The 19493-nt window shown below is 40.6% G+C and overlaps 1 protein-coding gene and 1 long non-coding RNA gene across 7 annotated transcripts in view; one reads left to right on the top strand and one right to left on the bottom strand.

Moving 5' to 3' along the window:
* Positions 1-177: 177 nt before the first annotated feature.
* LOC306821434 lies at positions 178-2338 on the bottom strand. The gene is made up of 4 exons (XR_013778799.1): positions 2235-2338; positions 1079-1274; positions 676-764; positions 178-367 (listed from the first exon to the last, which is right to left on the bottom strand). It is a non-coding gene; the product is annotated as an uncharacterized lncRNA (long non-coding RNA).
* Positions 2247-19493, top strand: part of LOC306821429 (protein TANC1-like) — a 35067-nt gene continuing 17820 nt past the window's right edge. Inside the window, exons 1-10 of one of the 6 annotated variants that reach the window (XM_079339841.1) lie at positions 2247-2334; positions 3224-3335; positions 3555-3689; positions 5161-5346; positions 7450-7542; positions 9092-9222; positions 11054-11354; positions 12040-12312; positions 18429-18545; positions 18790-19080. In XM_079339841.1, coding sequence (XP_079195967.1) covers positions 3614-3689; positions 5161-5346; positions 7450-7542; positions 9092-9222; positions 11054-11354; positions 12040-12312; positions 18429-18545; positions 18790-19080 — 1468 coding nt within the window. In that variant the 5' untranslated portion in view covers positions 2247-2334; positions 3224-3335; positions 3555-3613. Of the gene's footprint in view, positions 2335-2401; positions 2475-2594; positions 2638-3223; positions 3336-3554; positions 3690-5160; positions 5347-7449; positions 7543-9091; positions 9223-11053; positions 11355-12039; positions 12313-18428; positions 18546-18789; positions 19081-19493 lie in introns of those variants that run through there. The other 5 variants (XM_079339840.1, XM_079339838.1, XM_079339839.1 and 2 more) reach the window with 5 other exon arrangements.

Genomic DNA, 19493 nt, shown 5'->3' with positions numbered 1-19493 from the left:
CACATTGTGACTTTAAAGCAAACCTGAGTAAGCTACATGGAAATAGTGTTCACTATTATTTTACATGCATTTAATTTCAAAATGTATCTGAGCAGTCATGTGAACTCAATCACTCTGCTCGGTTTAAGTAATTCAAACCTTTGCATTGTTCAAAGAAAAGCCACAAATCCAGTCTAATTATTTTTTTTATTAAAGACAACATGGCAGCAGTTTAACACGGCATGCACAGAACAATGAGTCACATTGTGTCAGAAACATCCTGATGGCAGAACAGTTTAGATTTGTGCTATAAATAAAGGAAACAGAAAAAATCAGGGGGGATTCTTTCCGCAGGTCCAATCTCTGCATCGCCGTCATGTCGGATCTCCTACAAGAAAGTGAAAAATAATATTGAAGATGCAACGAAGAACATGAATGCCATAACAAGTCCTCGATTTGGTAGTTCATTTCGCTCCTGCAAAATGACTCCAACTGATATTTATCTGTAAACCTAACCTGGGACCATGCCTGATCATTTCACATGTATTCCTCAATGCAATCTGTGCTGCTATAGACTGAGCAGTCAGAAAGCACGAAGAAGGTTTAGTTTAGCATCGCTATGCAAACCCAGAAGCCAATAAACCTGCTTCAGGTCTATCAGTGGATGCAAACAAAGACAAAGTAACAAGAACTCACCTGCAAAGAATAAACTCTGCATCAAATCAGCGCATCGGTATCTGCTCAAGAGGCTGCAACATCTTTCTGGTCTCTTCAAGAGTTTACACCTTCAGATTGAAAATGCAAGAAATCCATGACTTTATTGTTACATATTTAGGAAGAGTAATACAATATTAAGCAGTTCAGGTGATTCAAAGTAGAGATTTGTATTTATTCTCCCTGATTCAATCCAAGACGCCATGGAAAAGAGGCGGGCAGAAAGCGCAGGGACATTTAATATTGCATCTGAAATAGTAAAACCCAGGGTATCTCACATCAGAGAGCCCAGGCTGTCAAAGATGCAGCTGCTAAAAAAGGAGTTATAAAAACTTATTTAGACCAAAGAATGTCTTTCAAAAAGGTAACCACATTTTTTACATACATTTCCAAACACGACTTGGGGTAGATGGCAGCACTCCGGTCCGAGCTCCTTGCTCAGACTCATTTCTTCTCACGACAGACTGGTGTGTGTGTCAACAGCACATCCATCACTGTTTGAGCGTCAGCATTCTTGTGATGTTTAAAGAAAAATCATCCTTCACCTGGCTCACACACACGTCCACTGCCTGGCACACGAACTACAGGGAAGCGAAGACAAAGGGGGAAAATTAGCCAGAACTTTAATTCAACCAAACTACAGGGTTCACCTTTAAGGAGCCTCATCTGAATGCTGACAAACATAGAAATGGATAGACATGCCTCTTTCAACCCAGCAAATAAAAACATCATGTGGTTGAAACATTATCTTCAGTGTATTGCTTAGAGAAACTAGTAGCTACTAACCCAGTGCTGAACTTGAGGTAATACTAGTTAACTGCTCATTTCAAAGTTTTGCAAACCTAAGCTCACATTGAAAGACAGTTGTTGCAGAGCTTCATTCTTCTTTCAGAAAAGGCCCAAAACATTAATAAAAAATAAAAATGACCCATGTTCCGTTGCTCAGATAACTTTAATGAATACCTTGACGGATTAGGTGTTCACTTTCATGTTTTCATGTTAAGTAGTTTAACATTGATGCCTGGACATGATTCTCTTACAACAGACACGTTTTAGATTACGTCACGTGGTTATTGTCGCACGTGCAAGACAATTGTCCACCACTAGCTTATAAAGCACATTTTTATGATGTAAAATCGGCCAAACTGCGTCTTGTGTTGGCATAAAACATGGTCGCTTGTTTCGCAGTTAAACTTCCGAATGAGAAAAATGCAGATGCTATCTTTGCAACAAAAACTCATGTTAGCTTGTTAGCTCGCTAAAGTAAGGCTAAAATGCACTTCCGGTGTTGTGCATGTTGTAATTTATTGATAGTCAGGTAATTACTTTTGTTTATAAATTATGTGTCCATCTATTGTTTAAGAAGTCTTAACGTTGCACCAAATGTATCATTTAAGTTGTGGGTAACATGGAGATACAAAATGGCACCAGCTAATTTACACGTGTCCACATCAGAGGAGTTTGTTTAACTCCCAAACTCATTTTAAATGGAGCTGCATTAATACACCTGACAGCGCGAGACGTAAAGATGAAATACTTACAAAGCATGACAGTATGGATAGATGAACTTCTGAGGCTGACACACTGGCTATGCTCAGTCATCATACAGCTTACACAGACAGTCAGCAGTGAAAAGACCGGGTGAGTTGTAGCTCAGTGATTATATAGATGGCTGCTTTTGCTCAAATGCGCCCCCCGTGGCTGAGTACAGACATTTAAATTACTCTGTCGCCCTCTGGTGGACACAGCTGCAGACTACTCTGTGTTTCCCAAGAGTGTGGGTGAGCCTTCAGCCTCGTTTATTTCCTAATTTAACTGGATTAACATTTCTGGGTGGTTTTCTTATAAATCAAGTTTCAATTTAAAACCCCCCCAAAAAAACCAGCTTATTTTCTCACATTGCCTGCTTAAATATAAGCTACAAACAGTGTTTGACTCTAAAGTGTTTCACAGAGGGGAATAGAGAGGGGATTTGTGTCTGCCGTATTTTCTTTTATTCTCCGGCCAGGTGCATGCAATCCTCATCTTAGCATCTTTCTCACAAGTCAACGAAAAGTTAAAGGCCTGCTGAACATGATAAAGCCTATATCTACAGTAGCCTATGATGTATAATTTTAATGAGAATTAGGCTGCATTACAATACAATTACATCAATCTAAATGTTTTATTTATTTATTTATTGACGAAGGGGAAATCTGGTTAAATATAAGTACGTACTAATGCAGTCAATTAAATATAATGTTTGGCTAAGTACAGAATTCCACATTGTTTCATTATGCTACATGTCACTTTTAAATTAGGCTTAAGCATTTATTGAAATTATTTATCTATTGGAACAAAATGATTGTGGAATTAGCAGTTTGACATTGATGATCAATTAATGAAACGCTTAGAGTTGAAGTTATAATAACAAGACGAGATTAATCAAAGCACTGAATTATCAATGGACGCCTGCGCTGTGTAATAAATATAGAGCATAAGAGCAATCACGCACGTGCTTGAAGCGCGTGCCTGACTCTTCTTCTCACAGTGACAGAGGAGCTGCAGCACTTCTTAATTGGACTCAGCGAGTTTAAATGCTCTCCCAGATTCCTGCGGATTTATGCGCAGACATGCAGGCATCAACGAAGACGTAAGAACAGGTAAACGATAAGCTTAGTTGAAGCATGACTTAATCTATTTGTGTGGTTTAATTTATGTGAATTAAATAGTTGGTAAATTGAGGAAATGACTTTAAAAGACTAAATAGCCTAGTGATTACTCTCTCCAAATACCACCACATAAAACTGATTCTCCAGCTGTTGAATTAAGAACAACACTGAGGGCAATGTTGCCTGAAATAATGTGTTTGTTATTTAAAGGGACGTTTCGTTAAGTCTTCCACAGGAAATAAAGAGCGAAGCAACAGCGCAGCTCCAGCATGTTCAGAGCAGTGTTTGGAAACAAGAAAGACGGAGGAGGAAAACGAGGAGAAAAGAAGAAACCAAGACACCAAGGTAAGGATGAAAATAAGGAACTACATGCACATACAAAAACTGTGGCACTGAAGCTCAGTTTCAAGCCAATGTTGCACCTTTTAATCTTTAACTTTTGATTATTTTTTGATGATAAGCATATCAAATCTGTTATTTTTGTTCCTGATACCATAAGTAAAGATAATAATGTGGATACTGAACACATGTTTATCTTGACATGTATCATATTTTAGACATTATTCAGGTTCTCTTCTCTTGGGTGATTTAAGTAGAGCCATTTCAATTAGCCTAATTCATCAGTGTGTTCTGTCCTTCACACAGTGTCCCACTGCTTGCATTTAAAGTGTGTCAAGAGAAGTTAGAGTAGGTTAGGCAAAACATCCTGACCTACTAAAAATATACTGAATTTCACCAGAATCTATGAGTCTGTGCCAACTGAATGAGAGGATCCTGCAGACTTGAGATACATGCCTGTATATACTGTAAATCAACTAAACATGTTTTTGGATTATCACTGATATTTTAACTGTACTGAGCAACTTCATCACTTGGCTGTTAAAACAAAGCTAAGATCTTTGTATGTTATTTTTCCTCAGGGTAGAGCTCTTTTGTCTTTCTGCAATTACCATGGCTATTTCAGATTGCGCAGCGAAGATAGATGAATATAAGTAGAGCTCAGTATTAGAGCAACCATGTTGCGCATTAATATTTAATAATTTGCTGCTCTGGGTATAGGAAGAACAGAGAGAAAGATAGAGAAGTGTGTCAGTCTCATTAAAATGATATAGTATGTTTACAGTACATGGCTGGCTCTGATCATCTAAGAGAGAGATCACTTCCTCTCAGAAGCTCATCATGAAACACTTCAAGGCAATGATCTTCAACCGCTTTCAGGGTTTATTCAACAACACATGATGTGAACTGTAATATCTGTGGTGGACCTCTGAGTTGTTGTTCTGCTCATGGTGATAACAGCAAACTCATCTATGATAGGTAAAAGTGAAAGGCGAAATGATATTACAAGGAGAATTACAATCTGGTAAAACCAATATCTGTAGCAATAAGGCGTCTGTAATCACCTGGCTTAGTGACTTCTAATGCATAATGCTTTTCTGAATACACAGGACAAGACTTAATGAGTGCTATAAGACAGGGCATTAAAATGATTTAAATATTAGAATGAAATATAATAAGTGTAGCCTCTTTATTGAGTGCAATCCCATTACTTTGAATAGATGTTCTGGTATTGCCAACTTTCCATTACCTCACTCAGCAATATGCCTCCAAGACAAGATATGTTCTCTCACATCGCAGCCTTATGTGAGACATATTTCATTATGCTCTCTCTGCGATATGTTAAATCTGCTGCACAGCTAAACTTCTGTTCAATCAACTCACCCTACTACGACTATGCTAAAGCTTTTGAAATGATGCTTCTCTAACCCTTTACATCTGCACTCTCCTGTCTTTCTACACCATCTTTTTCATGCAGGTGGCACCTTGCAAAGAGAGGGAGCCGGGCATGCCACACACTTCCATGACCAAAACAGCGGTTACGCCGAAAGCTCAGCAAACAGGAAGAGACTGACCAAGGGGGTGTCCATTTCTTTACCTTCCTCCCCTCTTCTTCCTCGCCCAGCTGACGTAGTTCCCTCACAGTCATGCATCCGGTTCACAGGTGGGTTTATTTGAAGTAGTGATTAAAACAAAGCCTCATGGTCTCAGTCTGAAGGCCTAAACATGACAAGAAGCTGTGCATGAGGGAATTGCTGCAGAAACAGCAGAAAGCTTTCATGGGTTTGGGTTGATTAGCAGAGAGAGCTTCTGTGCGTTCAGCTGTTCCATGCATGTGACAGCAAATAAAAGAGCATACAGACTGTGCCCCCTGGGCCCAGAACCATGGGACAGATTGTCAGAGTAAATGATTGAACAAGATTACTTAAGGCAAAGGAACCTCAATTAGCAAGGTTGATTATGAGATCGTGTTTATAATTTGGATCTATATACATTTAATGGAATATCTAATAATGTCATGCTTAAAGACAACTTTTAATCTTCTGGAAAAAAGTATTACACCACCTGGGCAAAAACAAAAAGCCTCTCATGTAATGTTGCTTGTTGGCGCAGTCATGCAAGCCTGCCATATGTCTTTAAGTTACTCATATAGCCTTGGATTGAGACACTCGTTTGATTAATGCATGAAAATGTTGCATGGCATTTCTCCATCTATTCTTTGCCTTGTCAAACCCTATAGTCATCTGTCACATAGAAACTATATGACCAAAGATTTAGTCGTTTTTTATTCCCTCTTGTTGGAAATGACATATCCCTCTTCATTCGTACATTAAGACATCTCTAAACATGTTTACAGCTGCCATTAAAATGATTTACCAGCTGGAGAGAAGATGTCTCCCACTTCACTGCAAAGTCTTTGGCATAGCTGGGAATCTATTTGTGGATTGAATCGTTCTCAGGAGCAAACTGTTTCATTTCACAAGCGCAGGCATTCAATTCAGCTTGAACAATATAATTCTCATGCACACAGGCAGCCGTGAGAGATAAAGTAAACTGTGTGTGTGCTTGGTGTTTCAGGTTTCCAAATGAAACTAAGTAGGTTAGATAATGGACAATATAATCCAAACATTAGTTGAACTTTCAAAAGGAGAGAATAACTTTCCCCCCGACAGTAGATGCAAGTGAAACTATATCAAATGTACATAAATAATTTTGCAAAATGAATGTTGAATATTAAAGTGATACCACAATAAGATATGCATATATTTGAGAATAAGTTAATTTATAAAATTGAACAGCTTTTATAAATTCCTTATTTCTTAATTTAAAGCGGAATAATCAATGTTTAAACTAATATAGTATTCAAAAATGTAAAATATGGAAATGATTTGGGACATGTGAAGTTAAATATTAGATTTGAAGGTTGTTTAGCAACCATCACTTTACCAGGTGAGGGTCTTGAAACAGCACTAGGTGGCAGTGTCCTGCAACAGCAAGAGCCATTCAGAAAAAGATGCAGTTACATTTCATTGCATGCAGCGCTGCCTTGTTTCCCCTGACTACACCGAACCATGAAATAAAACTACACCAAGTAAAAAAAAAAAAATCTCAAGGCGTTCTGACGTTTTGTATTGTGCAAAATCAAACATCTTGCTGTTTGTCAGACTGCACAGAGTTTTTTTTTTCTTTCTGAGCCACAAGCCACAAGCAGGTTGCAAACATCAAATAACCTTGAGTGCAGAATCTGTGTTCTCAAACATTTCATCCTTGTCAGTGATATCCTGTACCAAAGAATTTGCGCTCTCAAGAAGCCTCAGATGTTGTTGCATAAATTGAGACACACCCACATGCATCAACATGAGTGCACCGCTGTCCCTGCCATCTCACACACACACACACACACACACACACACACACACACACACACACACATACAAACAGACATTAGCAATGTTAATATATTATAGATAAACGCCCACGGTACAGTGAATATTGTTCTGTTTGCATGCATAACTCGCACTCTGAACATACTGCTTTATACTCAAGGGACACAATTCAAATTCTGCACCAGAGATCTCATCTGGGGAGGCTTAATCTCTCTCTCTCTCTCTCTCTCTCTCGCTCTCTCTCTCTCTCTCTCTCTCTCTCTCGCTCTCGCTCTCTCTCACTCACTTTCTTTCATATCCCTCCTTATCTCCACCCTCAATCCCTCCCACCCTGCCTGCTCTCCCTCCCTCTCCCTTCTCCCTCTCTGCTGTGGCCGAAGGACGGGTAAGGAAGCCGGAGTATGTGGATGGCTCTTCCAATGCGAGAGAACCTCTTGTCTTTGCCTCGTGCCGTGGCAAGGCAGACTACAGAGGTGAGAACGGGAGCGTGTGGGCGTGCATTTAGCATCATGTCTGTTTTTCCAGGTATTGATCAGGCGGGCTGAATGAGAATGAATGTGGTATAGGTGAGGGGGAGAATGAATGATGAGATACACGGAAAAGTGAGCGTGTGGTTGTGTTTTAATAACACCTGAAAAAAGCTTTGCAATAAGTTTTTTTTTCTTTCAGGTCTCCGTAGAAACAGTGATGTCTGTGTTATCCTCTGTGTGTCATTGAAATAGGGTTTGTATTATCACAGTTTGTCCTGAGTCTTTTCCCTGATTTGCCTGCTTGTTGTTCCCACAGTTCAGGTTGGATTAATTAAAGGAAACATGGTGGGAATACTCACATCTCCACCATATTTTCTTATGTTTTTGACCAAAGGGCTACCCTTAGGCTGAACTGATTTTTATGAGGCTTCTTCCATCCTGGTTGCCAGGCACCTCTCAGCTTCCCGTTTCCAATAGCAACTGCTAGGTGGTTTGATGAATAGTACTGGACATTCAGTATGTCCTCATGTTACTCCAGATTGGATCGCAGTGCTCTGCTGACAAAATGCAAAGTTTTTTCTCCTCCCCCTCTTGCAAATACACATCCACTCCTTCTGCCCACCAACTCTTCAGCATCTTTTTTTTTCAATCTGTGAAGTGAAAAGAGTTATTAAAGGCTAGAGCTGGGGCGCTTTATGAAACAATTATTACCTAGCTTCCCCCTCGAAATTGACCTTTATCCTCTCAAAGCTGAAGTTGAATACACGGGTTAAATGCAACATGAAGTGGTGCGGTTTCTTTTATAAAGAGAGCGTGAGCCAGCGGGACAGAAAAAAAAAATCTGTGGAGGGAGTGCTAGATGAATGTGATATCTAAACACAAAGATGCTTTTGAGGAGGGTGTGAGCTGTCCTGCAATCCATGATGTGCTGTCATCTCGTTGATATGCCTACTCATTATTCATGTTCCTCAGCTGATAGATGTACATAGGTAAGGTGTGAGAACAGAGGAATGTATTTGCGCTGAGATGTAAAAGCTCTTAGAAGCCTTACTCAGCAGATATAAGCATGGACCTTTAGAGGAGCTGGGGTTGGGGGGTCAAAGCATCAGGGAGCCTTAAAGAGTGATAAATGAATGCAGCACATGGCCAGTGTCAGCCAGTCTCTCCAGAAGAAATAACGTAGGCAGAGCTGAGGCACTCCTTCACACTGTTCCACAGTCGACACGAAGCTCATTGAAATTCACTACCCGTCTTTAACCGAGAGCACCTGGCAGTCGTGTGCGCAGGCAAACTCACAACCTCACACAACCTCTTGCTGCTGCCTCAACCAGGGACTGGAAAGCCACAGTCTGTGCATCTGTAATCAGGGCAGCTGGGGCTGTGTTGACCTGTGGTTGCCCACATTCTTCGCAGTCCGCTTGCTGCTGGCTGGGTGGGAACGTCACGAGCAGGAAGAGCCGAAACAAGAGCATCAGTTGGGTGACAGTCTCATCTGGCCGTCCGTGTTTTCATTGGCTTGTTAATGCATGTATCCTGATTGTGTGTCTTACAGACCTCCACGTGGAGCCCCATTCGGGCTCCTCCCTTTCTACCCAGGAACTGATGACCAGACTATGCTTCTTATTGGGAGAAGCAACGCCCGGCACTGCTAGCTCTCCTATGGAGGACAGGAGGGAAAAGAAGGTAGGGCAGCATATTGATTTACTGGCCCTTTGCTGCCGTGTCTTATAAAAATGTGATGGATGGTTTACAACCTTCAACCTTCTTCTTTTACTCCAAAGCATGACACCATAAACTTAATTTGTTCTAAAAGCATTTAGACATTAGGATTAGTTGACAGTTTTATGACAATGGTGTTATGTGAATTGAAAGTATGTATTCATATCTGTTTTATAAATGCTCTCAAATCCTATTTGGAAAAATGGATCAATATCTCGAAGCATCATTATTTGTGCTGCTATGCTTCTTCAGTCCTACGCTTACACTTTCTGTAATACAGTTATTGGATGCTCGTATGTCTCTCCATCTATGTCGTTGTGTTGCTTAGCCTTGGCCCATTTTCTCAGCCTCATTCCACCACCTGAGCTCCAGATTCACTCAGTTTCACAGCGATAGCGCGGCTCATATGAGGAATGTGGGTTGTCCTGGCTAAGACAGATGAGGCTCTGGTATAAAGGGAATAACAGTGAGCTGCTTCAACTCCGCTGCCTGGTCTCCCTATAGTATCTGCCTTGCAGAAACGTTGCATAAGTAATGAGGAGACCTGAGAGGCACGTGAACAAACTACAAGGATAAGAATAGAAGTAAAGGTTGCCGGTTTTCCTCGTACATATCTCAGCATATTAATCAATACTTTGTTAAAAGGTTTCATCTCCTCTGAACATTTTACACAGCTCTTTTACTGCTGCTTTTTTAAACAAGTGCTTATTTATCGACAGAAATGTTGACAGTGAGCTTGTATATTATTAATGATCAGTCAATACAAATCCTATTTAGGAGACACGTTTAAACACTTTACATTAAGATTGGTGCAGCATAACTGAAGAAGAAACTAATACAGGCTATCCCAAGATGAACGTAAACTTCAACATCACATAATACTCAGAATCTCTTTTTACTGTTCAAACAAAAATACGATATAATAAACAATATGATATAATAAGCTCTGTATTAAAATACTTACTGTGGTGGTAATAAAGGTTCAAATATATATTGTGTGGATGAACTCGGTATGTGATGTTAATATTTTCCGTATTTTCGACAAATTTATTGTATAGGCTCATTTCCATTTCAAGTAGAAGATACCACCAAGACAGAGTGGTGATGGCTGTTTCAAAATCACCTCCTATTTTCCATCTGACTGGCTCTCTTTGTAGTTTCCTCAACCCATGATTACTTGTTGTGCTCAGAATCGTGTTGTATTTCTGCTTTGCTGTTGAGCATTACTTGCTGTTGCTATGCAAAAGGAACCACTCACAATGTTCTAATGCAGTGGTACTTTATTTAAATATCAGGTACTGAGAACTCGCATGTGTTTTGGTAGGTAGGGTCATTTAGACTGATATCCTCATTTGGCATTCTAATACTCTGTTGATGAGGTTGTCCATGTTCAAACTGCCTGGTTCCTTTGATTAAAATTACATCTTTGTCATTGCCCAGTGACAATACAGAAAAATGTGTTTATATTTGTTACGTTGAACTGAAAATGTCTGCAGCGAGTTTCAAACACAGTGAGCAGTTGTTATGAAAACTGGGGAAAATGAAAGCCGGCATGGAAATAACTGGAATTATCCTCTCATTTCCTATCTGTGTGCGCACACAAACACACTCGGTCACATGACAAAGGCAAACATTATCATGCACTCTGGTGGACTGATCATTCTTTCTGAATTAATTAGTGTTCAAAACAGAGAAATATTACATACAGTTGATGAAACGTCTCTCTTCATATCTTACCTTTATGTCCCTTTAACCTCCTTGGTATTAATGTGTGTTTCTGCTCAATCTTCCTCAGTGTGATTCCTCCACTCAGGGGGGGAGTCCAAGCTCCACTCTGACCTGCAGCACTGCCTCCCCCTGCTCAGAGAGCCCCTCATCCACCCTGAGCCACAGTGCAGGGGGCCAGCCTTTGCACCAGCCCTTACCTTTACCTTCCCCGCACTGCAGCTCCAACACCAGCCCCAGTGGAACGCTCTCCCACCCTGTACCCAGCTCCGCCCCTGGTTCTGCTCCCGGATTCATCACTGGGAACAGCCCTGGGATTCCTTCTCATAGCCCAACCTCCACCCTGGAGAGCAAAGACAGTGGAATCATAGGTAAGAGTTGCTGCTTTGTAACTGCTGGATGTCCTGGGCATTTTACAAATTATTTAAATCCATGTTGTATGGTTTCAGATTTGTTTTTTGTTCTAGGTGAAGCATGTCCAAAACAAAAGCCTAGGCATGCCTCACTAGAAAAAAAACTAAACTACCGATATAATTCTGTGTGGAATCAGCTGCTTTATCAGAAATCTCTGATATGGCTGATACATCTTGATAGAAAGTTGGATGCAACATCAATTAGTTGTAAGTCCTTGTGTACCATTACCCCACAGCTAGTTTCTCTGTGTCGCCTGTGCCACTTGAGCCTTGAGGCTTCAGCTCCCTCCTGTCAAAACTGGGACACTGCTGTCTTTGTTGCTTATGGGTCTGATTCTCTTAAAATAGGACACTTTTTTCTCTCAAAATAGAGATTTTATTTATAGTTAAATGCAAAAGGGCAAAGAGCACATCAAATACAGTAAAGATGGTTGATTGGTGAGTATGGTGGAGGAACAGCTTGTTGTATTTTATAGTTCATTAAGTTTTTGGTTTTTTTTAAGTTGAAGACAATAATTATTTTTTGTTTAATTTCAACTGAGGAGAAAATGCAAGTGAGCAGTTGCCTACCATATGTTCTCCTTTTAGAAGTATGATTTAGTTTGCAGCCCTTCGTCAACCATATTTTCTTTGTGCACCTCAGCAACTATCACCAGTTCCTCTGAGAATGAGGAGCGCAGCGCCTCCAGTGAGGTCCAGACTAAGGATGAAGGGTTGGATGGCATGGTGGAACATGCGAGCGAGGACCACCATCCCGGGCTAACAAGAGACAATCTGACCTCCAAACAAAATGAGGCCTTACCTAGGACTGACATCATGGAGCCCAGGACTCCCCCAGCACCGAAAAGACCGCTCCCACAGCACCATATACACAGCTCCTCCTCCCATGTGATGCCCAGACCAAATTCTGTGGCAGGTATGTACACCTTTTGTGTTCGCCTGTTATACTAAGACTATATCTGAATCTGGAAAATAATTTGTGTGTTCCTACATCTAATGTAGCTGCCATTTCTGACTCAGTGTTGTAAATCAGTTTCTGCTGCTGAATGGGACAAAGAAACAGGTGGGTGGATTAAAGACATAGACTTCTGTCCACAATTACTGGTAAAGATATCTCAATCAGGCGAACATTTGATATATTTCACATAATAGACACTGGTTACAACAACAATCACATCCCATAATGGAGAAAGATAGACTTGCCAATCCACCATATAGTAGTGATAAAGTGCTAAGAAATGTAACATTATTATATTAGCCACTTAGCTTAATCAATTAACTGCTGCATTCAATCCTAAAAATAGCTATTACTTTCTTTCTAACTGCTCTGTAATGATTCCATGCAGCACTTACTTGATTGTGCTAGCTACCGTACTTAAAAGTAGAGGAACTTCATATGCAAAAGGATTTCATTCATCCCCGGCCGATGAACAACAACATGTCAAGAGTTTGATGAAGGATGGATACAACCCTCATAGCTGTCCACTCCCTATGACGCTGGCTATTTTACCAGCTATCTTTAGCATAAGAACTTGAAACAAGGGGAGCCAGCAAGCCCCGGCCTCTTCTAAAGGATGAAAAATCGGCATACCGACTCCTCTAAAGCTCACTAATTAACTCCTCATTGCTCCTGGAGTTTTATCTTCACCTCCAGGTTGTCAGACATGCAGGAAGTCACTGCTATCTGCTGAGAAGTATTAGCATACACACCCAAGGAATCACAGTGTGTTGCTTTTTACAGTTGATTAAAAATCAAACAAAACACAATGTGCTACATATTTAGCAAGTGATAGTATTGCTATTTAGTGTGAGAGTTCTATTATTTTGTATATGAAGTGCGTTAATGAGAGTATGAATGTGACAGATGTGACTTGTAAGTGTTAAATAGACTGAATATTGACTGAATGACAAATTGATTGAATTGATTGTTAACTCCACTGTTCAGTCAAGGCAGAGGCAGGATAATATGTAAGATCTCTATGTGAAGCACAAATAAACTTCCTTGCACCGTGTGTTAGTGCTCTACTTACCACCAAAGCTGTATCCACACAGTGAGCAGCACCAGTTAAATGTCCTGGGAGGCCTCCAGTTGTCATAAAAATACCCCCTCCCTCCCTTTTCCAGTCACGATCTTTGCTAGTGCACAACGCTCTTTTTCTTCCCTTAGATGTCAGTTCATTTGTAGTTGAAGCAAAGGGAAAGATTCCCCAAGGAGTGGATTCACAGTAACGCCTGCCAGTTTCTTCTGTCAGCTGGTGCTTTCATTTAGGCACTCTTGATGAAATTCAGAATAAAGATGAGGCAGGCCACGCAATACAGTAGCCTATGTAGCCACAAGAATGTGACTCCACAATCATGAAACATTAGATCACAGAGTGATGAGAATGTATGCATATTATCATAAACATAAAAAGACCAGAGCTAAAAATACACTTCATTATTCCCAGATGGTAAATTTATTGTTGACGCTGAAATATGGTCGAAGTAGAACCAAGAATAACCGATGCACTGTACATGTTCACACAAAGGCAATCTTGTACTCTGTATGATGTAGGAATACAAAAAAGGCTCCTCTCGACAGTTTGTAATCTCAGGTTTCCTGCGTTAATACCTCTGTAGTGTGCTGAGACAGAGGCCATTTTTGCAGGAAGCTTTTGACTGTAGGATAGCTGTCAGAAGAAGGAGTTTTTTCTCTTTGTAAACAAGTCAGGCACTGAAGATGTGTAGAGCGGCATCATCATTTGATGTGATGATAATGGTTGTCGGTGCGCTCAGTATGTTTTTCTGATATGTAAATCTGTGAGGGGTTCACTAGGGGTCTAATGTTGCTGCCGTAGCAGCCTGTTAAAGGTCTCATTATGTGAAAGGTCACTGCCACTGGTCTGTTAGGGCACCAGAGCATCCCGTTTTTGGATAATCTGATGTTGCAAATGTTTTGCGCAGTGCAGGGACCATCTTTCAATTCAGTTGAAAAGAGGTAGATGCTGTACCTTTTGAAATATGTTTGCTCTCTTTTAGGAGTACCGTATGAGAAGATCTACAGTATAAGTCTCAAATGAAAGGCTATTACCCGCTGACAGTGAGCTTAGCATAAGGCATAAAGACTGGAAACATGGGGAAATAGTTAGCCTGGCTCTGTCCAAAGGCATCATAATCTGCTCACAAGCACTTAGAAGCTTGATCCAAAGGCAACTGGGATTGGTTGAAGCTCTTCAAAATAACGAGCTTCAAGATCTTCAACCACATCCAGTTTTCTTTGGATCAAGTTTCGAATTACCATGAAATGGATGACTGAGAACCAACAGTGCACAGACTGCTTACAAGCACCTTTAAAGCTGACAAATGAACACATAATGTGTTGATATTTGTTTTATTATTGTGTTAAATGTTTGAGTGTTTAAGCTGCAGGTTGGCTTTCTACTGGGGTTGTTTGACTATAACTTGAGAGAGGGGTTGTGTGGAATTGAAAGGGTTTGTTAGCAGATGCTATCAGGGTTGTCGGCGCTTTGGCCAAGTCCAGCATTGACTTTTAAAGAAATAAATCAACAGTCAATGTATGTCCTCAGCAGGGCACATTTTCATGACAGTGAATTTGGGGTAGGTTGGTTATGCTAGGAGTGAAAAAGTATACGCTGTCCAAGTATTCCTGTGTAAAACCGGCCGGGGGGGAAAAACATGTTTTTTGACTCTACCACTGTCTACTTGAGCCACTCATCCATTTGGCCTGGCTGTCTTCAGCCAGCATTTCTTCTCATCCCACTCCACACCTCCTTCACACTGTTTTCGCTGCAGACTGTTCTTCATCCTCTCACTGTGGTGTTCTTTCAATCCTCAATCCTCCACTTCAGCTCTGGCTTGACAATCACTGTAATTTCATCCCTGTCCCTGGTAGTGAAGGCCCTCTTCCACCTGTTGAAAGTGATTTCTTGTGCTCACTGTTCCAGACTTTATTATTTGCTGGTCCTGAATCTATTTTTTTTTCGCGTAATTGGGATGTTCTTGCTTTGATTGATTTGTCTTGCATCAGAGACACACTCATTGCCCACTGGGTGGTCCACTGAGAAGGCTGTATGAGCTCTACGTGGACCTGTAAATTATGATATTGCCTCAGTGGTTTTCCCCCACACTCTCACTCTGCTGCTGCTGCTGCTGCTGTAGGGGGATGGACACATGCTGGGATTCTACATGTGTCATAATCTGATCTGATCAAGTGCTGAAAGGATGGTTGAACTCTGTGAACCCTTGTCATTTGCGAAAAGGAAATTCAGTGTGCAGTTGTTCAGAAAAAGTGAATAATACTCTTTTAGTAAACCTGTGTAGTTGGTTAAGAGAATATAAACATTTTAACATCTTCATGCAGACTGATTTGTCAAAAGAAAGATGCCTAAAGAAGTTTCAGGCCAGCATCTTTAGGCTTGACCGTAATTCCTACTTTAGAGCTTTAAATCTATACCAGTTCAGTGACGTTGTTAAGCTCAGATGCTCGGAAATTAGTTGTCTGCATTTGACTTTGACATGGTATGATTAAAGGTAGGCTGTGTCATTTATCATCTGTTTGCTGTATTTTCCTCTTTCTAGACTGGTCATCTTACTATGTTTCATAGAAGTGCAACGTGACTCAGACCTTTTTTTTTTTTTTATCCCACTCTGAAGGGATTAGTGGAAGCAGTAATGCCAGATTTTCAGATTTAGTAGAAGGATTTTTTATGTTACAGCAATGGATGAATGAAATTGACCAATTTCTGACTCATCACCGAAAGAAAGAAAAGTTTCTGTGTATGGTACTGGTTTGGATGTTTCCACTCTATTCATGTACATAAATCTTTTCTTGCACTCTCAAACTTAAATGGACTGGTAAATGGACTTGAGCTTGTATAGCACTTATCTTAAGACATTTTACAAAAAGTAGGTAAATAAACTTACTCTTTGTCTGTTCACATTACAAAAGAGCAGGTAAGAAGATCTTAGTTATTGCTATATTATAAGAGCCCAGCTTAATCCGTCATAGTATGGCAGGAAAAAACTTCCCTTTAACAGGCAGAAATCTTCAGCGGAGCTGAACCCGGGCTCATGACAGAACAGCCATCTGCTAAACTGGGCTGGGCTTGAAAATGGGATAGGGTGAGATGCAGAAAGAAGGATAGGATGGGGGCGGGGAGAGAGATTGGTTGTCAGAAGTAACTCATATCACCCAAACGTATTCATACACTGCTGAAAAAAGCAGCAGGAGCAATTCGGGGTTAAGTGTCTTGCCCAAGTATACATCAGACATGTTGCTGAACAAACCCTTCCGATTGAGAGATGATGACTCCACCAATTCTCACAGCCGCTAATAAGAGCAGCACAAAATAGAAAACCTGTGTCATTACAACCTCAGACAACTTCATAAGCCCTTATGAAAGCAGTGACTGTAATCTAGAGACGCATCTTCATTAACACAGAGAAAGAGACCCAAAGAACTTAAAAAACCCCAAAACTGTCTATTAAAAAGATCCTATTAACTTTGATTGATGATTAAAACAGATAAGCATTTATCCAAGAATTACAGTTAACTCTACAAGCCTTAATCTGATGAGAAATCCTTGTAAATTACAATACGCTCAGAACAATCTAACATTTTTCGCGACTTTCAGATATGATATAATGTTTCTGGGGAGTAAATCATGTCTATTTTTGTGCATTTCATTTGTGTCCCTGTTTTGTCCCCCAGGTAAATCCTGGCAGTGATTAATAAAGAGGAAAATGGCCAAAGCAACAACAAAAAAGTAAACAATAAAATTGATGAAAGTTAAATGAAACAAGGAGCAATTAATTAGCCTATACTCAAATGTTCACTTTGTAGTTTTGTTGAAGCTGTTTGCTTTGCTTGTTATGTACTAAGAGGGCTATTTGTGATGGGAGTCTGTTTGTTTGTAAGAGTGTAGCGCTGCAAGATTCAGATAAATGTCCAGAAAATGTTAGAATCACTTTTCAATACAGTGCAATTAAATCCAGCCAAAATGAATGTCTCTGACAAAACAAAAGAGTCGGATCCACACTATCAGACACGGTGTCAACAACAATACAAATTTGAAACGTCTCAAAAAAATGTGATCGTTCATTATCAGGTGTATAGATTGCATTTCACTGCATAAAGCCCTCTTTTTATTGTTGTGTGTTTTCCTGCTTACTGGTGGGACCACCAGTGGTCTAGTGGTTAATTTGTGCAACCCCTGTACAGAGCCTGTAGTCCTCCAGAGAGCAGCCCTGAGCCTATAGGTTCCAATCTGACCTGTAGCACCTTTATTGCATGTCATTCCCCACAGTTTCTCTCCAGATTTTAGACTCTGCCCGCTGTCCTCTCACTTTGATAAATGCCTCCAAAAAGCCTCCAAAATTAATCTTAATAAACAACATCATTGATTTCTTACATTTAAGAACCACCTCATTAAAAAGAAGCAATGTCTTTATATTTCACTGTAGCCTGATTTTTTGTCTTCTAAATGTCTTGAAAATGCAGAAAGTAAGCTCAGCTGACCTGTAAACTCTCCAGTGTGAGTGGGTGGATAGATAGGCCGATGTGGGAGTAAACAACTCTTTCTGTTTCTTGACCTTCTGTACGACATGTTCTTCATTTTATTTATCATTTTGGGGTTTTTTGTGGCTCGTTTGGTCATTAGAAGTGTGTGTGTAATCATGCGCGCACATTTTTGCATTACAGTTGGCGACGTGTTTCTAGTGATTATCACAAATTGGGTGCCCTGGTGTGTGAGACGGTATGAAACATTCGGTCATTTCAGACTCTTGTTAGTTTGAGATTACAGAGCTGTGAGATGAGTTTTCTTTCCTCCCTCTTCTTCTCCTCAAGGTCGCTGAACATTTATCTTTGAGTGCAACAACTGTTTGTGTCCTACGTCTCCATGGAGACAATAATTGACTCGAGCAGTGAATTTGACACTTGTGTGGTGCATGTGTAGCTTTGCACATTTCCTGCATCTCTCTCACACCCCCAATCCATTCCTAACACACTGTTGTTTTTTTCTTTTTTTACAGCAACCAGCTCCACTCGCCTGGAGGATTTGAGTTTTCTGGACACCCAAAGGGCAGCTGGACACAGGAGCTCTGTTCGTAAACACAACACAGCTGGACGCACAATTGATGATTCCAAAGGTACTTTGTGGCGTAAACAAAAGGGCGAAGTCAGTGTTTAAAAGTAGGTTTCATGAAACCTTGCAAAAACACCTCCAGTGTCACTGCTGAATTATATGATGCCTGACCATACTATATGATACCATACGGCACCAAAGGATACTATATGATGGACTTCATTTTCCCCTTAGCAAAATGTGTTTTGATTCAAAGTGCTACAGACATTTAGCTGCACCACAATCATCCCTTCCGATATCCTCTACAGGTCGATTGGTGCCATTTAAACAATCTGACATCATGCTAAAACCGCTGCTCTTTGAAGTCCCCGGCATCACAGCAGAGACACCTTTCGTCGGACGGGATTGGCTCTTCACACGCTTGGAAGAGGTCCTGAGGAAAACGAGCAGCTGTGAGGGCCGCGGCGCTGTCATTGTAGGTAATGCAGGATCTGGAAAGACGGCTATCATCTGGCGGCTGGTGACGCTCAGCTGCCATGGCATGCGCACGCCTCAGGGAGGTCCTAGCATCCCTCACAGTCCCAGCTCCTCCCCCAAATGTAAGACTGATATCTTTACAGCAGAGTCATTTGTGTTTGTTGGAATGTCAAAGCATTCGTTTAAGACAGAGGGACTCCTCGAAGCTGAATTCATACAGCCTCTGGAGTTCCACAGCAAAGTCAAATTTTTGTTAGATATTGGGAGAAATATCACTTTTTGGGAAGAGGTTGGTATTTGGGTCACACACTCCTCTTCCAAGTTCTCCCCTGAGGTTTCTCAGCTGATTGCGGTTGTGTGAGGGGACAGAGATTGTTTTTTTCTCCCTTACTCACCATGAGTGACACAGAATCTTTTTTTTTTTCTTCTTGAGATCAAAAAAACTCTCTCTCTGATCCAACCAGATCAGATTTTTTCAGTTTATTCTGTTGCATGCATATGTTTTATATTGTGAAAATACAATTTGTGATGTGTA

This window comes from Symphodus melops, assembly GCF_947650265.1.
Source record: "Symphodus melops genome assembly, chromosome: 3".
NCBI lineage: Eukaryota > Metazoa > Chordata > Actinopteri > Labriformes > Labridae > Symphodus > Symphodus melops.
Note: the sequence above shows the minus strand (reverse complement) of the source record. Positions and strands in the feature narration are given on the sequence as shown.